Source organism: Odontesthes bonariensis, chromosome 12 (assembly GCF_027942865.1).
Source record: "Odontesthes bonariensis isolate fOdoBon6 chromosome 12, fOdoBon6.hap1, whole genome shotgun sequence".
Taxonomy (NCBI): Eukaryota; Metazoa; Chordata; class Actinopteri; order Atheriniformes; family Atherinopsidae; genus Odontesthes; species Odontesthes bonariensis.
In genome coordinates, this window is record NC_134517.1 from 16,181,013 (window position 1) to 16,206,354 (window position 25,342).

Here is a 25,342-nt window from a genome sequence, read left to right on the forward strand (position 1 = left end):
ATACTTCAGAGGAAAGTAACACTGTCACTATGTTTGCCTCGTTCAACAAATGGCCCAAATTTTGAAAATGGCTAAAATGACGAAGCAGGAGTTTTAGCTCCTTCGAACGTTTATCTAAAACCCTGTAATTTGCAAATTCAGATATTGATATTCCATTATTTAGCTGAGTTTAATATTCAATCATTTTTTAATCTTGTTGTTTTTTACATTGCAATACTGATCTTTTTTTTCTATATTGATCGTTTGATTTATTTAGAAATAGAAATATATAATTAGACTGCTCACTGAAATATGAAATAATCAACAAGTTGGTAATGTTCTTTGTCTATATTTCAGTTTTCATGCCGTATTATAAGTTGCACGATTTATTAATGAATTAATTCTCAAAGTGTGGTTCCACCATGGGTGCTACCTAAACTTTATTTTTCTTGTTTCCCCCTCTGGAGGTACTTCCGCTTCTTACCGGAAGTTGCTGTAGAAAATTGAAACTCCTGTTGAGTGCGGATTTGGACCCAGAAATATGTGTTCTTTCTGCACCTGCAAGGTACAGATGGGAACATTCATGGAAGAGTAATTTTCTCCATTTAGTGTGCGACCATCAAAGGAGGCCCTGGCCTGGGGTAAGCTCTGGCTTTGCTACGTTTAGCCTGCATCGTGAATAAAGTGTAGCATAAACGCGGCAAGCTAGGTAGGCTAGCGCTAGCTGATAGGATTTGTTTTTACTTTCAGTTGGATTCACGAAGAGAAAATCATCTAAAAAAACAAACAAACATATTGCAGATGTGGAGGTGTGTGTGACATAGACAGGGGTGGTCTTTTATTTTTAAATGAGAAACAATGCACGTGCTAAAGAAGTAACACAAACATCAGCCTCAATGACAAAAGAAGCATTCACTTTTGTTTGCTATAATTTACACATCGATTCCCTCTATTAAGATGCAAGTTGGTATTATACATTGAGCACAAGTTTTCGTTTATGGTTTTCTTCTAAACGTATCAACGTCCAGACTCGCATGGGCATAATTCCTATAGCAGCGGTTTTGATGTCCTTGTGTCTTTGTATTGCAACACTTGTTGTAGCTTACGATGCTCCACTGGCCCAATAGAGCCACGATCGTCAAAAAGAAGCACAATTTAGCAATATCTTTTTTTAATATGTTTAAAAAAATTCAAACTCCATATTACAGTTCTGCCCATCCTTTTTGTAATTATTGATAACATTTAGTCTGCAGTTTGATATGTAACTTCTTATATAGCAACCTAATAACACCTGAAGGTAAATGATTGAGCCACCGACACTGGACCTTTTACAACCTTATCTCTAAAAAAAAAAAAAAAAACCGAAACAAAGTAAGGACACTTGGTAAAATGTAAACATAAACAGAATGCTGTGATTTGCAAATAGCATAAGGCAGTATCCTATTTCAGCCCGATTTTTTTTTTTGATTGGAAGCCCAAAAACAAACCGGAGAAATCTTGAGTTCACAGACGAAGTACTTATTTTGGTCACAGGTAAAGTACGGCAGCGCTGGGCTCGGTGTGACAGAGCTCTCACAGAGCCTCTGTCAGAACGAGCCCTGAACTTGTTCATATTTATCTTCTTCACATTTATCTTACAGAGGTTGGACTTACACGCGACCGAGTATAATTGGCCAGTTACTACTGACGTGAACAGGCCAACCACTGTCTATGTCAAGTTCTTGGGAAGTAATAAACAATGTGTGTGTGTGTTGTTTTAGGCGTGTATCTAATGTAACATATATATTTAATGAAAATATCGAGTCTCGAATTTTTATTTCAGCAGCATATCTCAAAAGTGTTGGGATGAGACAACAAAAGGATGTAAAAGTAAGCAGTAGAGGAATATGTTGCAACTCATGAGAATGATTGGCAACAGTTCTGTAGCATGATTGAGAATAAAAAGAACATCTAGGAGAGACGGTGTCTCTCAGAAGTAAAACATGGCAGCAGATCAGCAGTCTGCAAAAAAAAAAAAAAAAAAAGTGTTTGCAAATCGTGTAGAGTTCTATAATAAAGTTCCTCATCTTGAAATTAAGAAGATTTCGAATATCATGCCGTCTTCTCAGGGCTAAAGCTCCTTTGAAGTGGACTGAGGCCAACCGGAAGTCTGTTTTGTGGCCAAATTAAACTAAATTCGGAAATTCCCATTAGAAATTATGGAATCGAATGAAAGAGGTGAGTGGCCATCCGGCTCGTTGTCGGCGCTCAGTTAAACAAACTTGCATCTCTGATGGGATGGGGGTGCATTAGTGCCCATGGAGCTGGTAGCCCGCACATCTGGGAAGGGCACTATCCATGCTGAAGGGGATATACACATTTTTAGAGCAACACATGCTCCCATCTGCATGGGGTCATTTTCAGAGAAGGCCTAGCATATTTTTGCAAGACTAGCATTGTCAAGCGGTTGCATTAGATGCAGTACGTGGTTTGGCATTAACCGCGTACTGCATCTAAGTCAGCAGCATGGCTTCATAGAAAAGGGGTCGCTGCGCAGTGGTAAACATGTCCCAACTTTTCTTTGAGACCTGGTGTTGCCATCAAATTCAAGATGAGCTAATCTTTTCCATGATGTAGTAAAATGTCTCACTTTCATTATTTGATACTCTTTCTATGTTCTATTGTTAATCAAATAACGGTTTATTAGGCGTGCAAATCATTGCATTCTGTTTTAATTGACATTTTACTGCCTGTCCCAAGTCTTCGACGATTGATATGGTTTTAAGGCACATATTAGAGCTCCGTCATTACAAGGCACGATTTGTTCTCACAGACACACTTGTTTGTGTTTTTTTTTGCATTCTTTCTTTCTTGCAGGGTTTTTGCTGTGCCTTATAACACCGCAGATGATGATGGAGCGAAGAAGAGCCTTAACTATTCCATTTACAGTTGACAAAGAGAAAATGGTAAAACATAGAAGCTCTTGCAACACCCAGTTCCATGTATGTGCGTGTTGGCCGTGTGAGTTTGCAGCATTTACACCATTTCACGAAGACATACTTGAATAGCGATGCTTGCTTTTCGGCTGCCAGCTGGCTCAATTAAAGGGATATTTCGCTTTAAAAAACAAACAAACAAACAGTAAGGCTGTTTTTATTGCTTATTAATAGTCTATTGGTCCGCTCCTTTTCTTTTTGCCCTCACATGAGCCAGCTAGAAGTGATGACAAGTCGAAATGGAATTGATCTCTTAAATGGAAAGGATTATGTTTGCCAGTGGGAGGAGGCGTCACTTTAAAGCAACTATGATCTGGCAGAGGAATCAAGGGTTAGAAAGATGTTATGTGCCAAAGAGGGGGAAAAAAATGACTGGCATTCATTTGCTGGTTAATATGCTGATACGCCATTTAGATGGAGTCCCAACTCTGCCCACTCAGAATGCCGCTCTCTGAACCTACATGTAAATGGTGCAGACCCAGTGTCTTATGTGCAATAGACAGCTCTCGGTGCTCACAGTTTGCAGAATCGGACACAAATTCTAAAAGGTGAACCAAGCTGAGGGAAACATAAAAGGAGCAAATTTTTCACCATCTGAAGCAACTCGCGCCTCAAAAATCTTAGTGCTATGTAGTGGATTTTCACACTGCGTCACTTCTGCATCAGACACTTGTTTATTTTGTCATTATCTTTTTTCAATTCAGTTCATTTATACACGTCGGTGTACGACATAAGTCATCTAAGAGCGCTGACGTTAAACAGGTTTCAGTTATATAGCAACCTTACAGTGATTAGATGGCTTCCAGTCAAAACCAACTATGATACAATTCAGTCATTATTACTCTATTCATTCTTTAACAGCAATCATTTACTGACAGTCTGGACACTGAACTGAAAACGGAACTAATCAGCAGATAAACAGGCCAACGATAAGCTTTATCAAAAAGGAAAGTTTCAAACCTAAACTTGGTCGCTGCGCTTTGTGACGACACGTCCAGTCTCAGGTGAGGTCCGCCGTGTCGTCACAAAGCGCTGCGATCAAGTTGGAGCAAGTTTTTACTTCAATGCAGAGCACACAGACCGCATGTATAACCCTGTTCTGAGCAGAGCTTGGCCACACATCCTTTCTGAAAGCCTCTTTGAATGACACATGGTGTGGCAGACTATTTTTACAACACAAATGTCCCACTGTTAAGAAGATTTACATAGCTCAACACCTTCCATTCCTTTTAGATTAGGTTTGAAACTTTCCTTTTTGATTAGGCTCATCGTTGGCCTGAATGACCCTGAGCCATCAGTTCAGTTATGCTGCTCAAGTCGCACTCTGCTGGGGCAATGAATCACCCTGTGCCTTTTTTCTTTTCTTTCTTAGATGGAAAACCCGCTCAGAATCCCGATGACGTGTCTTTCATCAGACTGTGGGAATTTGGAAGGACAGGTACAGCAAATCAATGGCTCTGTCTGACCACATGACCAAATGCTATCAGGGGCTAACATGCACTGTTTTTCTTCCCCTTTAAAAAAAAAAGGTTTCCTGGACTGCATTTGCAGGATGCAAATTCAGACCTTGGAATCCACACCATAAAAATGGATCCATGATGTGTGATCACAACCATGCCGCTATGATCTCTTTGGAAATGGCCAGGTAAGCAGGCAAACCCCCCCCCCCCCAAGAAAAATGGACGTCTTTTCCTGTGTCGTTCCACGATGGTGGAATAACCTACCAAGTGCTACAAGAACAGGGGCTTCCCTGTCTATCTTCAAGAAACTCCTATCCCAGCTGATTACCCTGTAATCAGCTGTGTTGAAGCAGGGAAACATCTGAAACCTGCAGGACGTTGGCCCTCGAGGACCGGATTTGGGTAGCCCTGTGGTTTCCTGCTATGTAGCTTATTGTTAGCTTTGACATCAGCTGTAATGTTGTGTCCTCATTTGTAAGTCGCTTTGGATGAAAGCGTCTGCTAAATGACGAGGATCTCAGCCATGTGGTGGAATATAAACACGTTTTTTAAATTTCCAAATCCAAATGTGAAAAAAAAAAAAAAAAAAAAAAGAGGTTGGTCCTGTTGATTGCACACTTGGTGACTCTTGTGCCGCTCAGCTGAAAGTGGCAAACACTGTATAATTCTTTTGGTGTTTCCATTGCAATTTCCCAGACTCTCACAAGATGGGGCCCTCGCACCGTGTGAGGCACAGCAGACCGCCTTGGATTTGTTGCAGAAGCACAGGAAAATTAAAACACCTCTGAGGGAGATCCCCATTTAAGACCTAAATACAGGCTGCACCATGAAGGTTTTCAGCAATAAATTCATGGTAGATAAACATGTATTGCTGTGTATTTCTAAGGTAGATTCTTTAATGAAATGGAATCTTCCATTTAGTAGTAGAAAGGTGTAACAGGATATCCCAGAAAGTGTGTTCTTCCTAACCACTGCAGTTGCATGTTTATTTTTCCGATAATCCACAAACGCCATCTTATGAGCGTGTTTTCATCTAATGACACAATACAAATATGCTGTGTAATTATTGTAATTATTTTAAGTTTTTTTTTTTTAACTTGTACTGCTTAAAGGAGAACTGCGGTATTTTCAACATTAAGCCTCTTTTCTGAGTCGTCTGCAATGTTTTAGAACCCTCCTCACCGCTTTTTTGATGTTTACTGCTGTCTCCGGTATTTGCCTAATTTTGATACATCTCAACCTGCTTCAGAATGGCAAGTATGGTGCATGTCCAAAAAGATCTGTAAAAGCACCATAAACGTCCGTTTTCAAAATCATCAACTCACCGGAGTGGTTACTGGTGTGCACTGGTAATCCATATCAAATTTCGTTGCGAAAAGTTGCTTCTGTCGTGTTTTATTTGGCAGCTCGTTCATGCTCGCACTATTTTCTTAGCCACCTCACAGCCGTGGATAAACCTCCGCTCAGCAGTTGAATCTGACTTGCTATAGTCCACACCACTTGATGGCGCCATTGATGGCGATTGTTCATTGTCCTTCGGCACGTAATCGGAGTAATATCAACGAACATCCAGTCTTCCATAGAACTCAATGGGATTTACAAAATGTCAAATAAAACACGACAGAAGCAACTTTTCGCAACGAAATTTGATATGGAATACCAGTGCACACCAGTAACCACTCCGGTGAGTTGATTATTTTGAAAACGGACGTTTATGGTGCTTTTACGGACCTTTCGAGACATGCGCATGACTTGCCGTTCTGAAGCAGGTTGAGATGAATCAAAATTAGGCAAATACCGGAGACAGCAGTAAACATCAAAAAAGCGGTGAGGGGGGTTCTAAAGCATTACAGACGACTCAGAAAAGAGGCTTAATGTTGAAAATACCGCAGTTATCCTTTAAATAACATCCAGGATTCACCTGATTAATCAAGATAACATTCAAATCAATTAAACTGTCTGACTGTATAATAGGACTTATAAAGCATTATTATTATTATTAGTAGGAACAATAGTCTTTAATTATCTTTACTTAAGAGATTCTGCCTCTCTGAGGTGCTCTTTTTTTTTTTTTTTTTAGTTTACACCCAATCACGTCACTGACCTGTTGCCCATTCACCTGATTACAGTAGTTGCAACGTGATCCTCCTGGTGCTACTTTTTAATACTTTTACAGACTTTTGTGGCCCCCATTCCAAGCATTTTGAGACTAGTTGCTGCCATCAAATTCAAGATGGGCAAATGTTGTTGATGACGTGGTAAAATCTGTTGTCAATAAAGTATCGGTTTACGAGATCCCCCACCCCCAATATTTCCGGAATTGGTGTTTTTAAGTTTCATGGTGCAAGTAACATTCTGTCCCACCACAGATACAGGGTGCAGCCAGCCAGCTGTATGACTCATCATTTCCTCATATTTCATTAAATTGGTTCACTAGTTAAGCAATGGTGGTCTTTTGATGTGAGTAAATGTGATATCATTTAAAAAAAAAGATGCAGTGTTTTCCCTGCTTTTGTGTCAAATTCACCATATTTGGTGAAATTTGAAATATTTCATACATGTCCACTGCCTGCTTGCACAGTAATATTTCCCTACACTGCTCCAAGTTGCATTACTTGGAGGAAGTGTTGCCTCTAAGCATCGTGACTTAAATGCGAAGCTTATCTTGACAACACACGTGGCTTATCTACAGCACTCGACCCCTCCCTGTTGATCACCTGGTATGCTCGAAGTGTTGTGAAAAATGACCTTTAAGTCAGAAAACTTTGATGGCTTATGAAGTCGCAGAGAAACCATTTGTTTAGGAAAGTTGGAAGTAAATATTTCTCTGTTTCATTCCTCAGGAAGAAGCCTCTGCTGGTCTTAACAGATGTTTTAAAGACGGAGCTGGGAAAGGCTTACATGGAAAAGCTAGAAAATATTGGCACCATGAGCGACAGAGAACAGCTGAAAAGTCCACGGAGGGAGAGGGGTCGGTGCAGGGAAGAATCTCCACCGACCCGCAGAGACACTCGGTCCACTCGGAGCCAGGAAACCAGGAACAATAGGAGCAAGAGTGTAACCCCTAGAAGCAAACAGAAGACCACACCTTCCTCATCTTCTCAGAGGTAGGAAAACATTGTTATAAGATTTTTTATTTTGGAAATTGGATGAACAAAAAGACCAATTTCAGCCCCATATCCTTCCAAAATAAGCCTAAAGCTTTTTTGCTGGCAACTCATCTCATATACTTTAAGGTATGTATGCTTAAATGTGAAGTTTCTGTTTGACAGCAATTTGCTGAATTGCTATTTCTTGCTTGGCAGCCAGAACAAACGTACTGAAGTGACAACCAACGAAGAGTCATATTATGGTGATATTAATTAAATTTCAGTCAACGCTTCCTTTTCTTCTCTCTTACTCATGATGTCATACTGATATTTGTTGAAGAAGCAGTCTAATCTTCGAAGGTCACAGTACCAACCAAAAATGCTATAAAACTACGGGCGGTATTCTTTATTAGCATAGTTTAATTAGTTTCTTTTCAATTAGTTTTGGGAGAATTAGCTTCAATAGATGTAGGCTTTGCTTGATTTTTGGCTGCTCTGTGTGAAATCTAAAATTTTGCTGATGTTTTTAATGAGATTAGATGTGGATATTTTCCCATCTTCAGGTCAAGACTCAGAAGAAAACTACAAAATGCGGACGAGGAGGAGGACAACGACGAAAGCGAAGATACCAAGGAGGTGATACTAGGCAGAGACAGTGGAGAAGAAGACAAGTTTGCGGAGGTTGTAGGTGCGTATGCTTCTCTGTTCAACTCAATTTCTCCTCTTTTTGTTTTGATGAAATTGTACACAACAACAAAAAAAATAAAAATATCAAGGGTTTAACATGAATGAATTGTTCATGATACTTGGAAAGCATGTCCATTCCCTCACTGTGCCTTGATTCTTGCTGAAGGAGAGGTTTTTAACGTAGATGTTTTCCATATTTAAAATAGAATAGAATAGAAAAATACTTTATTTTGAATGTAAATTTAAAAAAAAAAAAGTCAATACTTTTTATTGTAACTGAATGTTGAATTTATGTCAGCTTCTCAGTTGGCAAGGGATTTCTGTGTATGCAATGTTGTTTTTTTTATTAGTTTTTTTACATTTCTCTTGAAACTCCAGACTGAAGTAGACGGTACGCGGTCATTTTTCTGCACTTGAAACATCAAAGGACTCGGTTTGATTGGGCGGGGAATGCTGGAAAATTTCAAGCCGTCATTTGGTTTGGTTCACTTTCGCACTCAACCTGAAGGCGGACCAAACCGCCTGGAAAACGTCACGCCGTTTACAACAGCTGCTCAACAGCACTAAACAGGAAGGAAAAAAGCATGACGAAAAAGGACAGGACCGATAATGGAAATCCATGCCCTTTAGCTGGCTTGTTCACAACAAAAACAAACAAGCAACCGCGATGTATAGTTCACACTCCAGTGTGAAAGCGTCTTAATTGAGGCTTCAAGTTTTATCCAGCCAGTTTACGTAAAGAATCTGGCAGAGTGAATAAACAAATGCTGCGCTTAAAACGTCCATAAAACAACAACAGGTGTATAAAACAGAATTTGCTCCATTTATCTATGTGCATGTTGGAGTTAACAGTTTAGCGATACAATATAAATTTTTTTTTTTTTTAATAGCTCGAGGATAGGACGTTTAGTTTGTAGGTTGTCATTGATGTACGTGTTCATTTTAGCATCACAGGTTGTTTGTCGTCTCCTACAGACTGTGGATTGTCATTGAGCTGGGAGCATGATAAGGATGCAGCAGACTGTAATGAATTCTCCCAAGACGGCATCAAGTACAGGTTGTCTGATTCTGAAAAAGATGTACAACAGAGTTTGGTGAGTACCGCTTTTTAAACCCAAAATTTACTCTAATCAAACCCCTACCAGGTAGAAGGAAAAAAATCAAAAGTTCGGATGTACATTTTGGCCTAAATTTTCATCACTCTTTTCTTGGCCATTATCAGGCAATTTTCCAGAGTCAATGCGTTGCTGTTGCTGTGGTTGAATTTAGAAAGAAAATGTCTTTGGGACTTTTTAGTGACGAGTGCAAAAGTAATAAATGAATTCATCGCAGCTCACAAAGAGACCTTTGCAGCACCCGTCTCTTCTAGTTTCCAGACAGTCTCCTCACCATTCAGCGTTAAGTTACAGCAAAAACAAAAAGAAAGCTGTAAATGAGCCTTTAAAGCTTACCTAACATTATTTTCCATCTCAAAAAATGTTGTCATCAAAAAATACTGTTTCTGCCAAGTATGTCCTCATAATGCTAAAAGTCCTCGCATACAAAGTTGATCTGCTGCCAACATGCCTCTGAGCTGGGAAGGTAAATGGTTATAGAGGCAAAATGGACTATGTATGTAATGGCAAGCCTGCATAGTGGAACATGCCACTCTTACCAACAATACTGCTGTTACCCGGCTAATTTCACAATGCCGGCTAATTCCGAAACGCCAGCTTGATGTGTGCAAGTACACTCTGAGCTACCTTTGTTTGGCATCTGAATTACCAGAGGGGAAGAGCCACCAGTTAACCAAGACATCTTTATCAGCAAATAAGGCAACTGGAAAGGGCTTTTGTTATGTCCTTGTAATGCCAATAGTCCTCGTGTATTGCGTCATATTGGGCTGTCCCTGTGATGTTTACCACAAGACTTCTGTATGTACAAGCACCCTACAGCTTTGGATAACTGCATAAAGAGCACCTAAAATGAGCCCCCATTGAACAGCCTTGGGGACAGATAATCATATAAGGAAGTTTGTTCATTATGATACTTTATTATAGCTCTGTATTTATTGCCCTATCAATTTGTAATCTTTGCTGTAAATGTCTCCCCAGAAGCGTAAAATGAAGGAATCGGTGTCCCAGTGCAATGGAGGAAGCATCCCCAAACGGCACCGTGAGAGTGTGCTTCGCTTTACCATTGAAGACGAAGGAGCTGGAGGACCAACCCCTACATCAATTAGTCAGGAGGACGGGGAAGAAGAAATAGATATGGAGAATCTTGGCCGTTGCATTGTACAGTTCACGGTCGGAGAAGATGATCAGATGGAAGCTCTGGTTCCGGTCCCCACCCCTTCTTTGGAAGATGGAGACATTATTAGCAACCAGAGTCGAAGCTTATTATCCAGTGAGGACAGTGCAACTCAGACCAGCCCCACTGATCCCAGTGAGTAAACCCAACACAGGACAGATTGTCCTTATTACCTGCTAGCCAGAGAGTCTGTGTTAAGGCAGATATATATATTATTTTACAGTTTGTGCTTTTAAAGCAAGTCTGAAATGTGTAAGTTTAACAACCCAACACCTGTGTCTGATACCGCAGTCAACTGCAAAGAATTTGTTGGATTCAATCCTAGACGATTAAAAAGTCTTGAGAGGGAGCTAAATAATATTTGGCTGATGGTTTCAATACCGTAGCTGATGTGTGTATGCCCTAATTATCGGTGGAGCTTGACACTGAGCTTTCAAGTCTAAGGAGGATTAATATAATGGTATGCAGATTCATGCGAACAGCACGTGCCGATGTGTATCTGCTATTGGTTAACATATTATCAGTCAGGCTTTATTTGCCAATACGTGTTTGCAATGCAAATACGTGTATGTACAACTTCAGTGCCAAAACAAATTGGGATTCCATGTGAAATGTATATAAAAAAAGAAAGGAATGATTTGCATATCTCTTAAACAAATATTTGATTTACAGTTGAACATAGAAAGAACGTATGAAATATTGGAAGTGAGGCATCTTACAATTACATGGAAAATATTTGCTTATCTTTAATTTGGTTGCAGCAACACTTCTCTAAAAGTTGAGACAGGGCCATGTTTCCTACTGTATGGCATCACCTCTTCTAAAACAATTGGATGCAATCAGCTGTTGGATCTTTGGTAGAGGAATGGTGTCTCATTTGTGTCTGATATAGGATGCTAGCTGTTCAAAAGTCCTCGGTCTTGTCTGTGATATTTTGTGCACCATGATGCACCAAAATGTTCCCAGTGGGTTGAAAGGTATTGACTGCAGGCGGGCCAGTCCAGCACCTGGACTTTCCCACTGCGAAGCCGTGCTGTTGTAATAGATGCAGTCTGCGGTGTAGCGTCATCATGTTGAAATATGCTAGGCCCTTTCTGAAGAAGGATTCGTCTAGATTGGCAATGTCAGGTCTATAAGCACTAGTGCAGCCTCATACCATTAGTACTGATAATAAGCCAGATAGTCCATCTCCTCGAGTTGACTCGACTCTGTTTTTAGGGGTTCCAAGCAAGATGAGTCGACCCAAAATAGTGACGTCTACAGACTGACGGGCACTGATTGGCCAGGGAGCGAACACTGGATGAGTCACCAAAGCGTCTCCTTCACAAGAACCCCGACATGTTTAAAAACCCGGCCAGAGCGACCGTGCGATTTTATTATTTCTGTGATCGCTAATGATGTAAATGGCTACACGCAAAGCCATAGACCGAGCAGCAGGTTGTGCAGTGTTGGTGTCGCATACAAATGACGTCACAGGAATTGTGGGCCGTCTTGCTATAACGACCCCGCCCACATTGAGGTGGTACTCAACTGTAATGCAAAATGACCTAAACTTAGTAGAATCAAGTCGAGTCGAGCTGAGTAGGTACTAGTGGAAAAGAGTCAAATGATTTCCAAAAAGGATTTCAAACTTTGATTAATCTGACCACAGAAACGGTTTAAAAAAAATGTCTTTAGTCTATTTTAAACGAGATTTGGCCCAGTGAAGACAGCAGTGTTCCTGGATCATGTTCACATATCACTTCTTCTTTGGATCATAGAGCTTTCACCTGCATTTGTGGATGGTACGGCAGATTTCTGGAAGTTTTCCTGAGCTCACACAGTGATTTTCCAATCAGACTCATGCCTGTTTCAAACGCGGCGCTGCATGAGGGCCTGAAGATCTCAGGCACCCGGTGTTGATTTCAACCATGTCCCTTACACACAGAGGTGTCTCCGGATTCTCTGAGCCTTCTGATGACGCCATGTACAGTAGATGATGGAATATTGAAAATCTTCACAATTTTTAAATTGGAGAGCGTTGTTCGGAAATTTCTACAGTTTCTCACACTTTCTGTAATTGTGGTTGAACATATATGATTATTATACTGGGCAGGTTTTCCTCTGCTACGTAGTTAGCTGCCGCTCTGGCAGAGGTGGGAATGTTCTCTTTATAAGCTTTTAAAAAGTACACGTCGATCTATTCAAACAAGCAAAGATGAGTGTCCGCTTATCGTGGAAGCTGTTATTTCATACACATAGAAAATTGAATCCAGGGTCCTCTTAATCGCATTTCACGAGCTTGCGTTTCATGTGAATCTCATGGGTTTTCGTCTGGAAAATGTTTCATTACATTCTATCAGTATTACAGTTACGTTGTGTTATGTGCAGTTTTATTCGAAACAACACTCACCATGTTTCTTTGACAACTGAAAAGTAAAGGAATTAGATCTGAATATCTTGTCTCGGACCTTTTGGTTGCTCATCTTCGTTGCTGTTGTGTTTCCTCTCAATAGCTGCACCTCGTGTCTTTTCTAGTATTACTACAGTATTAGGACTTCATGCTGCTTCAAAGCTCATTACATCTTCCTCATGCGGTGTCAATAAAAGGCCTATGCCTGCTCGAGTGTCCAGCACTTGGGAAGGAGGGAAGTTGCATTATTTCCAAGAAAAGCTTACGCTAGCGTCATGCTTTTTTTTTTTTTTTCTTTTCACATTTGTGTTTCAGTTGTGCTGTCCAGTGATGATGAGGAAAATGGTGACAATTCTGAGCGCCGCAGTCGAGTGGTCCGCGCACTGGTCACCGAGGAGGACGGAGTCGTACAGGGAAAATCCTCACTGGAAGCCGTGTCCCAACAGCAGGAGGCCCCTGGAGAACACGACTTTCAGGTAGAAAGCGCAGTTACCGACTACATCAGAACCATGTTTCATAATGATCTGAAATGTGCTTCCAAGACTGTTATTCAATATGTGCTTTTTTTTTTTTTTTTTTTTTTTTTTTTTTTTTTTAAACTACGCAACAGAAAACGACCTCATGCTGGTTTCTAAACTGAGCTGAGTTAATGCCTGGATTATCATGAGATCACAATGTTTTAGAGACGCCATGCTGGGATTTAAGGTTTTAGTTCAGCCCCAGGGTGTCCTGCTGACTGTCTGTTAATTGAATAAAACTAATAAGAACACTCTGTCTATGCAGCAACCTTTTTGTTTTGTATCTGACCTAATGACACGAGAGCACAGATTGGTCATACAAGGGAAGTGTCTTACATTGTACAAAAGGGTTAGTTCTCTACTAGGCCATGATCTAACAAAATAATACAGTCTTACAACATTAAACCATAAATGTTAGAGCTATTAGATAAGACCTACTTATGGATTATTAATTCAAAGGTGCAATATCGACAAGTAATTAACATAATAGTCAGTGAAAACAAACCATAATAGGCTGATGAAAGATTGAAATGGCTTCATCAACAAAGGAGAGAATTAAAAGTTTTATACTCACTATATACAACAATATACAAAAACATTGAAAATGTGTTTACACTTGGAGTTCTGTTTTTTTTTTTTGTTGGCCCTGACCTTAGCTGAAATGAAACATTTACACCTGGTTCATGTTAACAAAGGTTTAGTAAAAAAACAAACAATGTGACATATATTTTCCAGTGGAACTTGCAAACTTACCAAAGAATGCTGCATGTCAGGCTAAATGTGCTCGTTAATTACTTGTGTATATGGACTTTTATGTTTAGAGGAACAAAAGTAAGCTTTAAGTCAAAGATTACAGTGCTGCGCATTTGGACGTCTTTGGTCTGTTCTGCATTTATATTTAAATCCCAAGTGCGTAACCCCTCCGGTTCAGGGGGTTGCTGCCTGCTTGTTTTGGTGTGCACCGTGATGCCAAATGACAGCATTACACTTACTTAACTTTATTAGCAGCTAACTTTACAAACAGAGTAATTGCATCAGAGTTCAATTGAATTAAACTCAACCTGTGAAGTTTAAACACACCCTTAGTTCCCGCACAAAATGGAATCTGCCAAGAGAAAGGTGTTCGTTCTAACCAGTTTCATACAATACATGAGAAATTAGCTTTTGGCATTCATGTATAATCCGATGAAATAACCCAAGAATAGCTTTGTTGCTAAGAGTATGCAGTCAAGCATACACGATAGTGCTTTAAAATTCCACATTTCACTTATAAATTGGTTTGTATGATATGAAAAGGGCTGATCACACAGGAGCTTCATTCATTCATTCATTCATTCATCGTGCAGCGAGTCAGAATGACAGATTATAAAACCAAAGTTACCTCCTGTAGGCAAGCTTTAATCTGAGTTTTGTACAGAGTTGTGCATTTCATTTATTTATTTTTTTTTAACCCAGTTTCATGATGCCTTGATCAATTTTGCAGTGCATTGCCATCAAACACAGTGTAAGTCTTCTGTCCACCACTAGATGGTGCCATTGAAAGGAATTTCCAAAGCCAAAAAATAGCGGCTTAAAAATATTGACTCAGTTCATTTTAACAAAAACAAAAAAAAAAGGAGTCATTAAAGATGTGCTCTTGCTGTGCCTTCTGCACCACCACCTTTCCACCAATTTTGTGCACGTATGCTTTTGTGTTGCAGATGTTGCAATTGGAGGTCGACGAGGCTTCTTGTTCACCGCCAGCGTCTCCTGTCCACCACATGGACTACTCCTGTATGAGTGTGGCCTTCTGCACGCTGCACTATGCAGGTTACCAAGGCAGAGCAAATGGAAGCCTCCTGGTAACCCCAGTGTTAACATCACAATCCTTTATTTATTTATTTTTGGTTATTCATATCAGAACTTGGGCGTATAACATCTCTTTTTCTTCTTCCACAGGTAGCAGAAAACAAAATCATCATCCCACTCAAAGGTAACACGATGACACCTGTACATGGTGTTTTTTTCTATTCATAATGCACTTGAGCGTCTACACTAATTCCCATGGGTCACAGTCTCTGAAACATTTCTTATTCCTTATGAATCCTGAGGACGATATGCCTTGATACCCTTGTCTGGCTGAAGAGTTCACAGTGATGTCAGGACATGTAGCTTATGTGTGACCTTTAGTCTGGGTTGTATATGTTGCAAAAAGAACCCATCCTGCTGTCTGCATACCATCCTCTCTGAGCTTAGCGGTCTATTTCAGTTAGTTAAGTGCGTTTGCTCTCTTGGATTAGAGCTTCTAGACCACAGAGCACTTTCACCTCTTGAGCCTCTGAATGTCCCCCTCCAGTGAACTAAGGTGGGCGTTCAGTGACATGTGACCCTGGCTTTGTTTCTGTTACAAATATATCTATTAAAGAAAAACTTTCAGCATGGAAAACATGTTTGTTTCCTTTAAAAATAAATTTCAGTCCTAAATAACTCTCATTTGTAAAATTCCTTATTAATTAATTTTGTCTAGAAAATTAAAGTGTGCAAAATATCAGCAACTCAGTGTCCAGGAAAATTCTGATTCTAAATATTATTAGAATTATTTTAGGTTTTGCTGTTACACTACACGTGATGACAGCTGGGTGAACCAACTCTATGTATGCTAAACAATTGCATAGTGTCTGCTAAACTAAAATTAATGCATCAGTAAATTAAAAATCCCATGCATCCATCCATTTTCTGTACCTGCCTAATCCAACTCAGGGTCGCGGGGGGGCTGGAGCCTATCCTAGTCTGTTCTGCAGTTCCCACCAACATCTAACTTTTTTTCTGCCACATTGGGCCATTGTTCAGAATATGTGAAACAACTTGCAATGTTGGTTTTTCCTTTGTGGGTTCTTGTCCTCACACTGGAAAGAGGCCATTGTGGAAATAGACTGTGTAGTAAAACCAATGGCTTAATTATATTTATGAGTGTCAGATAACCAGGCAAAAGCTGCATGCAAAATACAATAAATTAACATTGTAAAACACTAATTTAAAGGCAACCTGGTAACAGTTGTTGTTGCTACTCTGCTGCTCCTTTAGCTCCTTTTGCTTATAATTGATTGCAAATAAAATGGATAGGAAACATTGTTTGGTCTATGTTTTTGATATCCCAACCTATTTTATTTTTATTTTTTTCAAAGTCGCATCCTTGCTACAATGCAACAAGAACTTGGGATGGGCGTAACGCAGCCAGGTCACGCAGTTCAATCTTCCAGCAGGATCCATAAAACGCTTAATCAAGAAACAATAATCTTACTTTCAATCTGCCACAAGAAGACAATGATGTAATAAAAGTCGTCCTTTTTGATACACAGCTGTTCCCCTTTGGGTATTCACACAGTGCAAAGAGAAGGGTCTCAGCGCTGCATCAGTGTGCACCGAGTGGAATGAGCCGAGTGAAAACAGCATTGTTAGTTTGTTCTGCTGTGCTGGGTGGCCTTACACACATACTTCTACACCTCTATGAATGCCTCTGTTGTCGGTTCAGAGGCATATTGGTAAAATATAAACTTTGACACCTGTTGTGCTTCTACACTTGCACACAGGACACCGACGCAAAACAAAGGTGCATCCGTCCCACCTTGAACACAGACGGGTAGAAAAGGGCTGATGACTGAGCTCGGTTACAGTGGTTGATTGCATGCTTTTACTTTCATGTCTTTTATTTAGATTTATCTGTATTATGTGTGATGTGTGGTTAAAAATGAGAAAACCATGTTCACCGTTTTGATTCCCAAGATGGCAGGTGTTAAGTTTACCTGTCCTCCTCTCATCCTCAGGGTCAAGTAAGCAGCTGGATGTGATGGTAACCTTTGAGCGCAAAGAGCTGAGGAAGTACAGCATCTGGGAGCAAGAGGAGCTGGAGGAACGACTGATTCGCTTAGAGGGTGATGAGAAGCCTTTTCCAGCCGCTGTCCTGCTGTTTTATGTGTCAGAAACGGCAGCAGCAGCTATACAACAGGACCTTCGCCAGCTCTGCATCAAAGAAGATGGAGCCATAAATACTGGTGAGACAACTGGAACATTATAAACCTGTTCAAATTGACCAAAAGTGTTTGATTTTGAATTATACGTACTTGACTTTCATTGGTCCCTGCGCTGAATGTTTCCAATTTGGTAGTTTGAATTGACAAGATTCCCAGACATTTTTTGTTATAGCTTTCTAATATAATTTGTTTTTGATACTTGAATGTGTTTTATTTATTTTGATAGAGGAAGCCAGCCCCTTTGTTCTGCTCACTTTGAGAGATCCTCTGGTGGGAATGGAGGGAGCTTTATTGCGTTCTATCCTGGAACTAGACTGCATCAACAATCTGGCAAATTCACAAAACCTTGCAGCCCCCGGTGAAGACAGACTTAGTGGTTTGGAACATATCAGTGCTCCTTTTCTATCTCTGGATGAAAGTGTAGAGCTGATTGAAAGAACTGGACTGGACTCGCACCTGCTCGTCATGCTGAGCGTGAAAAGCCCTGACCCAGAGCTGAACACTGACTGGGACGATTCACATTCTGATGTGGATGAAATCCCCACAGCTCACATCTGGGTGGATCCAGACCTTGAGAAAGAGTCTGATCTGGAGCCGGAGACGGCACCAAAGGAAGACACAGAGACTCAGCTCGAACTAAAGGAGGATCAGAAAGAGAAAGAGGAAGAGCTCGATGATCCCCCCAAGGTAAATGGTTCCCAACTTCTTTGGGTTGTGACCTGTTAAAGTGCAGCGCAGAAGCGATCAGAGCCACGTCATCACATCACTCTAAACATCTCTTCCAATATATGTCTACATATGTTCTATTATTGATAATATTCTACTATTAATAGTATTTTGATTTATTATAGAGGAACACGGTGCAGGTGGACAGTTTATCTTACCACTGGTTCTCCTGCAAAACAGTGTCTTTATATCACCCATCTAGTTTTTCGGCATTGTTCAACAACATTTGGTGTTTGCCAACTGGCACCTTTTTCAAACTTTCACTGGTATTTATCAATGGTGCTGCAGAGTTAAACATTCTGTTCTGTGAAGGATCTGTATATGCTAGCATGCAATCATTAAAACGCGTATAAATTCAGATGAAAACTGTTATTTTGAACGCCACTCTTTATGGGCGCATTAGGCATCGTTTACAAATGGGACTTTTAAACATGGAAACTATTGGCAAATGAGAGTAACAGTGAGCTCATGTTCCTCTGCTTCTTTGCTATTACTCCCATGTTGACGCCCAGGTTTTTCTTTCTTTTTTTTTTTTGTTTCCAACTGAATTAAGTAGACTAGATGAAACGCTGGCTACTGAATTTTAAACATAAGCAGTTCATTGCTTTGGCCTACCAAAGCGTCGGTGCTGGTGTAGCAAAAGGTTAGGGGGTCAAAACAGAAAGAACCTTTTCGAAGCTGGCCTCTGGCTTCAAACCAGAACTGGAACCTCTTTGGCAGAAAAGCCTCCTTGGTAAACATCTTGCATCCTCTCAGTTTTACTATGTGTCACTTCCATTGGGGTTCTGACCCCCAGGGTGACAACCTCTGATCTACCAAATGCATTTACTCCCACAGAGCAGAAAAGAGGAAGCCAAGCCTATATACACACTTCGCCGTCGTAGAGCCAAAGGATCCTACTCTGTGTCGCTGAGTAAACCAGATTCCAAATGGATTAAATATAAGCATCAGGGTATAACGCGCAGGCAAGTCGTCTACATGCATTATCATGTTTTACATTGGTTTTACATTGGCTGCATCTGTCCTAAGTAGCCTAGTGCGAGCAGCATCTTACATGCATGCATCAGCTGACGTAATGATAAGAATTCCCTCATCTGAACTTTAATGCAGCCGATACTGGTTTTGCCTTTTCATTTCCCATCATTGAAGTAAATTCCCTCATTATAAACCCCTCCTTCTCTGTTTAGGTTGATCCAGTTTCCTCCACCTCCCTTGAAAGGAGGAATAACCGTCACAATGGAAGACTTGCAGTGCCTTGACAGTGGGCAGTATCTCAATGATGTCATCATTGATTTTTACCTCAAGTAAGTGACATACATACTTATCCCGACGCAATGAACTGAGGCGTTTCTCATTAGGGCTGTGCGATAGATCGGAAATGTGTCACCACTGCCACATCAGTATCAGCATGTACAATATTAGTATGGCAAAAGTCTGTTTGGAGTGCAAGACATGTTTTGAAACCTTTTCTAACCACCACCACACATTAGCCCTGTTCCTCATGAGTTTGAATTGATTGCGCCGATGTGTTTTTTTGAACCAGATACCTCCTCCAGAATTCCTCTGCCGCTGTGGTCGAGCGCACCCACATCTTCAGCAGCTTCTTCTACAAGCAGCTGACGCGCAGGGACAACGCCAGTGAGGGCGGCAGCAGTGACTCGTGAGTGCATCGCCCGGTATCTAGCTTTCCCGGCTCCAGGAAATGTAACACCATTTTCAAAAGGTTCAGACGTCGTGCAAAATCCAAAGAAAATCAGAACTCAACGATTTGCAAATGGTTTACCATTTATCTAATCGGCAACAGTACAACTCAGGATTTGTTGACAATGAGAAATGTTCTGCCTATCTTGAAGTCGATGCTTAGGTTGAGTCATGACACTAACTTGTTGTTAGAACTTCTGTCCAAATTAGTTGTTGAACATTCCGCCAATTTGTTTAAAACATGTTGTAGGCATCACATTCCAATGCGCTGTTTAAACCTGCGTTGTTTCATGCACCCAGCTGTCAGAGGCAGAGGCGACACCAACGTGTAAAGACATGGACACGACATGTGGACATCTTCAAAAAGGACTTCCTGTTTGTTCCTGTCAATCAGGAGTAAGTTAAATAGACAAAAAGGTGTATTGGATAGCTCTTTTTTTTTTTTTTTTAATTTTATGATTTCTGTGTTTAGAGCTCACTGGTATTTGGTGGTCATTTGCTTTCCTGGACTGGATGAGCCTAAATGCGATGCCTGGATTGGAGAGTCACCGAGTGAGGATGAGGCTCAAGGCTGTAAAATCTCTAATGGTGATGACGAAACACCACCAACGTCAAAACCTCGTGACAGCGGGGAAACAGAAACAGGTGACAGTTTGTTTGTTTTTTTTACTTAACATGATTGTTTTGAAGTCTTTATTTGGATCGTGACGTTATGAGTAATAGCTGAAAAATGCTGAAGGTAATGTTTGGTTTGTGTGTTGTTGTTTTTTTTAGAAAAACCCCCAGAAGAATCAACCAAAGATCCACCACCTTGCCCAGTAGTAAGGAATATTCTGCTGTGCTCACCAGAATTTTTCTTAATTTCCTGCAGTTTTCTACCCGCCGGATTTGTTGCACTTAATCTGCTAACCGCACCGTTGTCTCTGTTTGTAGAGTTGCACAGAGCGGACATGCAAGAGAAAGACAGTTTGCAACAGGTGAGTCTGGCTGCTTCGCTTCAGTGATTTCTTGACATTCAAGTGCTGGTGCAGTTTTTTTCTTTCTTTCTTTTTTTAAACAAACTGTCTTGAAATTGTTTGGTTTGCTGCAGGCATCAGTGGTACGGTGCAGTATAAGGTGCTTTTCTACCTAATTCAGATTTTATTAAAACAGTCTATATTCAGCCAATGGTGCTTTTCCATTGCACGGTGCGGTACGGTTTGGTATGGTGCTGGTCACTTTCTTTGAAAATGTAAAGTAACTGATACTACCAGATTTTTTTTTTCTTCTTCGCGCTACCTCAGCCGAGCTTCCAAGCAAAGCCGAGCCTATACTTTACGGTGATACGGAAACGCTGTAGAACGTTTGGTCAGAAAGAATCATCACCTGTGGCTGTAAACAACGAACACGCTGACACTTCCTTGTCCCGTGACGTCATCTGAAAGTCAGATCTAGGATTTACGTTGTAAATTATGGGTCGGTCATTTGTATCTATGGATTGGATATTGTGTGCATGTGTGCATATGCCTCTCCTAGCCGCTGCAGTCAGGTATTTGCAGGTAAGACACGGACTATTCATTGGTACTTCGCACAACCCCTCGATTTAAAAAATAAATAAATAAATAAATAAATAAAATAAAAAGTTCTGATGCAGTTAACCTGTTAATGCCTGATCATAACAATGTTTGGCTGTTTTCTGTCTCCATAGAATAAACACAGCCCATACTCACCAACACGAAAGTGTTGTTGATTCTGCAGTTGTTTATTCACCATCTTAAGAATTTGAGAAAAGGCACCACTTGACGTTCACATCTCTCCTCTCTGCAGGCCATGTATTCTCATCATGGATTCCCTGAAACTTTCTCTCCATGAGCGAGTCTTCAAACTCTTACGCGAGTAAGTAAGGCATAGTGAATCCATCCAGGTTTTTTTTTTTTGTCTTGATCGGTGTGCTAAAGAATGACTCGTATTCGTCTCCCAGGTACTTGCAGTCCGAATGGGAGGTCCGACGGGGTTCATCCAGGGACTTTAGCCCCGACCAGATGAAAAGCTCACATTGCAAAGTTCCCCTTCAGGACAACAGCAGCGACTGTGGCCTTTACCTGCTCCAATATGTCGAGTGTTTTTTAAAGGTAAAAATGCGATCTGCTCCTATGTAAGACTTGGATTTTATGGCATAGACTTTCACGCCTTGATATTGAAACCGCAACAGCTTTTAAACATTAGGTTTGGCAGAAAACTTCATAGGGCTGAATATTTTTAAGGCATATGATGTTCATAAATTTTGCTTCTGTTCTTAGGACCCCGTGGTACACTTTGACCTCCCTCTAAACCTACAACAATGGTTCCCACGGCAGCAGGTTCGGAGGAAACGAGATGAAATCAGAGATCTGATTCTTAACCTTTATCGACATCAAAACCTGGACATTGAACACGCAAAGCAGCTCTCCTGTTGAGCCGTTTGCATTCCTTATTAGCCATTATACATCACTGCTCATACTGAGCAACAGACATTTCAGTCAACTAAAAGTAGTTTCTTTAATTTAGATTTTTGTTATTTTAGTCATGAGTTGCAAGGCATCACAGAAACTTATACCTGTGTGGGTCCTCTGCAGGCATTAACTAACATGAAATAAAGAGGTGTCTGTGCGTCCAATCAAAAAGTGAAATCTACATGTCCAAAAGGTTTGAACACCTCAAGACTTTTTACAGTTTGTTTTTATGCTAGTTAGATATTTTATAAAGAATATATTTGTATTTAATTTTCTATCCGCTGTCCTAAATCAAACCACATACTGGTTTGGCTTGTGAAAGTGCTACGGTGGTAAAACCTAGTTTACGAGGCAGAATTTAGAAGAGCTTTACCTAAGTTTATCTGACATTTGTTAGACCGTTTATGCTCTGTGTAACTACTAGTTGTTTAGTTAAGTGGTTCTCAATCGCAGCTGATTCTTTAGCATTAGTCCATGTTAACTAAACGAGATGAAGTCAAACGCTGCTGAATCCTCAGGACTTCACCGTTGGCTTCCCTTTTAGACAGGGGACATTGTAGTCGTCTTTGCAATAAAGTAAAGCTCTTCTATTGTGCATGTGCAACTCTCCTCCAATCCATCACAGGCCTAAAGATATTGCATGGACACTGCTTTTAGCTGATGACAACTATCTGTTGTGTGACCTTGCATTTAAAAAAAAGTTATCCTCGTACAACAACGAACTTTAGCTTCTTTATGAAACTGAATAGAAAACATTTTGGTACAAACTTGCAGGACAGTTGGTTGCACATCATATTTTCCAAACCATAGGAAGGTGCATGTTAAAAAAAAAAGTAATTTAACTTTATTGTATTTTTTAACATTCAACAGGTAGGGAATTCATTTTGTTGAAATTACATCTAACTTGCAAAAGGTTCAGGGGCGCACTGGCACTGACACGTGTTGCTTTCAAATACAAGCTGAAGACCCATTGTGTGAATTCATCTTGGCAAAGACTAATCTTGTTGTTTCTTTGCTTTTTGTTTAGATGTATTGTGTTTCTTTCTTACATTAAAAACATCCCCAATGCTATTTTTTTTTTTTTTTAAAGACGTGTGAAATGGAAATCAGAATGGTTCCAAAATGCATTTGGTTTCACTGGTGTATTAAAACTTGTAGAATGAACGATTTGTTACTGTTTTTATTTTACAATTAAAACTTGCTTTGTCCAGAAGCCGAGAATGGCCATAGATTTAAAAAAAAAAAAAAAAAAAACATTTTATTTCGTTATCTCGATATAACAAAGATCGTTTTCTCGTGATAACGACTCAATTTATAATGTTTTCGTCTTGAGAGCTGTCACGAACGGCTTCCGTAGCCACTAGCTGTAGCTGTAGCCTACCGATAAGTTACACTTTACGTTGGTTTGTTAACTTGACTGGGTTTGTTTAGGGGTTACCGGTTAGCTACAGCCAGTGGCTACGGAAGTTGTTCTTGGCAGCTCTTGTAGGTTGAAATCAAGACGAACAAAAATGAATTCGTTATCACAAGAAAACGATCTTTGTTATATTGAGGTAACAAAATAATTAATTTGTTATCACGAGAAAATGATCTTTGTTATGTCAAGATAACAAAATAAGAAGAGATTAAAAAAAATAAAAAAATTAGTGGTGGGCCGTTATCGGCGTTAACGTGCTGTGATAATTTGAGAGTCTTATCGGGCGATATAAAAAATATCGCCGTTAATCTATTCTCAAAGTTGGGTTGGGAACTGGGTCAAAATAGGTAGCCTAAGCAAACTGTGATGACTTTTACCTTGATATTTTAGCTCGGGTGTGGGCTGATGTACTTTGTCTGCCGTTAGGTGTGATTAAAACAGAAGAACGCCACTTTGCAGAAGCCTGTGCTAGGCAGTTTATGTGTGGGGGATAGTTGACAAAATCTGCTCTGTTGGAACAGACAGCGCTCCTAATATGGTGGCCGCAGGGAGGATACTGCGCGTGTGGCGCAACAGAGACGCACTGCACACAATGCAACAGCAGCACCACCTGGCCCTCCCAACAAGTGCTGAATATGAGAAGTTGGCGAAGCTAGAGAAACTGCTGGAGCCATGCATGTGAATAAGCTGGTCTGCCTGCTGCGTGTACACCAAGAGCGACCTCGCTGGAGAAGCTTCGCTTGAGAATTTGCTTTGGTAGCTTCGGTAGCTCGTGACGTCACATTTAGAATGTTCAATTCTTAAAGGCCCCGCGGCTGTGCTGCACCCCCGCGGAAAAAAACATGAGGAAAGTGAGGGCAGGGACACGAATAAACGTTTTGTTATTTACAATTTGTTATACAAGATATACATCACGTTACAAATTATGTAAAACTACATTAGGTACACCTGAGAAGAGCAGGAATAGCAGAGGCAGCTGTGAAAAAGAAACTAAATTCGAAATAAAATCCGAAATAAATCCGAAATAAAACTTAATTGCAGTGAGAAAGGTATGCGTGGGGTTACTACACTATTGTATTGAAGCACTCGACACGGCAGTTGCAACGGTCTCAGGATTAAACGACTATTGTTTGGATAGGAACTAAAGTTTACACGTCTGTTTCCGCGAACCCCGCGGATTGTCGGACTCCTGAATGAGCCATTTTAATCTAGATTAATTTCAAGATTTCAGTGAGATTAATCTAGATTAAAAAAATTAATCTATGCCCACCACTAAAAAAAATTCATGGCACTTCTCGGCTTCCGTAGCATTTAGCACACCCTGTCTGGTTTCAATTAATTGTTGGTGAAAGATTTGCAGTTTAGATGTTTCACTCTTTCACTTCATGGTTTTCTTAGCAAAATGAGCACAAGAGTTTGATAAACACCCTGAATTCCTTTGCCATACAGTACTTTTCATTCCATACAAATGGTCTTCTTTGTCACAAAGTCTATTTTGTTCACTCATCACCTTTCCTCTTAAGTAAAAGTTTAATCTGAAAGCACCTTTACATTGCTAGTGCTTGTCACTATAATCTGTCCACAATGTTACATATTCAGTTTAGGTATATTTACTGTCTCAGTCAGAT

General features: G+C 40.3%; 1 protein-coding gene across 2 annotated transcripts; it reads left to right on the plus strand.

The window, feature by feature from the left end:
- The first annotated feature begins 467 nt into the window (after nucleotides 1-467).
- On the plus strand, nucleotides 468-23,461 carry LOC142396489 (uncharacterized). Of its 2 annotated transcripts, none has more exons than XM_075479293.1 (23): nucleotides 468-620; nucleotides 2,836-2,924; nucleotides 4,327-4,392; nucleotides 4,484-4,599; nucleotides 7,258-7,521; nucleotides 8,043-8,191; nucleotides 9,166-9,284; nucleotides 10,284-10,614; nucleotides 13,187-13,347; nucleotides 15,090-15,230; nucleotides 15,328-15,361; nucleotides 17,193-17,420; nucleotides 17,626-18,086; nucleotides 18,963-19,090; nucleotides 19,313-19,429; nucleotides 19,669-19,785; nucleotides 20,127-20,222; nucleotides 20,299-20,471; nucleotides 20,601-20,647; nucleotides 20,760-20,803; nucleotides 21,633-21,701; nucleotides 21,787-21,937; nucleotides 22,106-23,461. In XM_075479293.1, the coding sequence occupies exons 2-23, from the start codon at nucleotides 2,865-2,867 to the stop codon at nucleotides 22,259-22,261; spliced, it is 3,228 nt and encodes a 1,075-aa protein (XP_075335408.1). In that variant the 5' UTR covers nucleotides 468-620; nucleotides 2,836-2,864; the 3' UTR covers nucleotides 22,262-23,461. The 2 variants fall into 2 exon arrangements, with proteins under 2 accessions (XP_075335408.1, XP_075335409.1); XM_075479294.1 differs by having other exon boundaries at nucleotides 8,067-8,191.
- The last annotated feature ends 1,881 nt before the right edge of the window (nucleotides 23,462-25,342 follow it).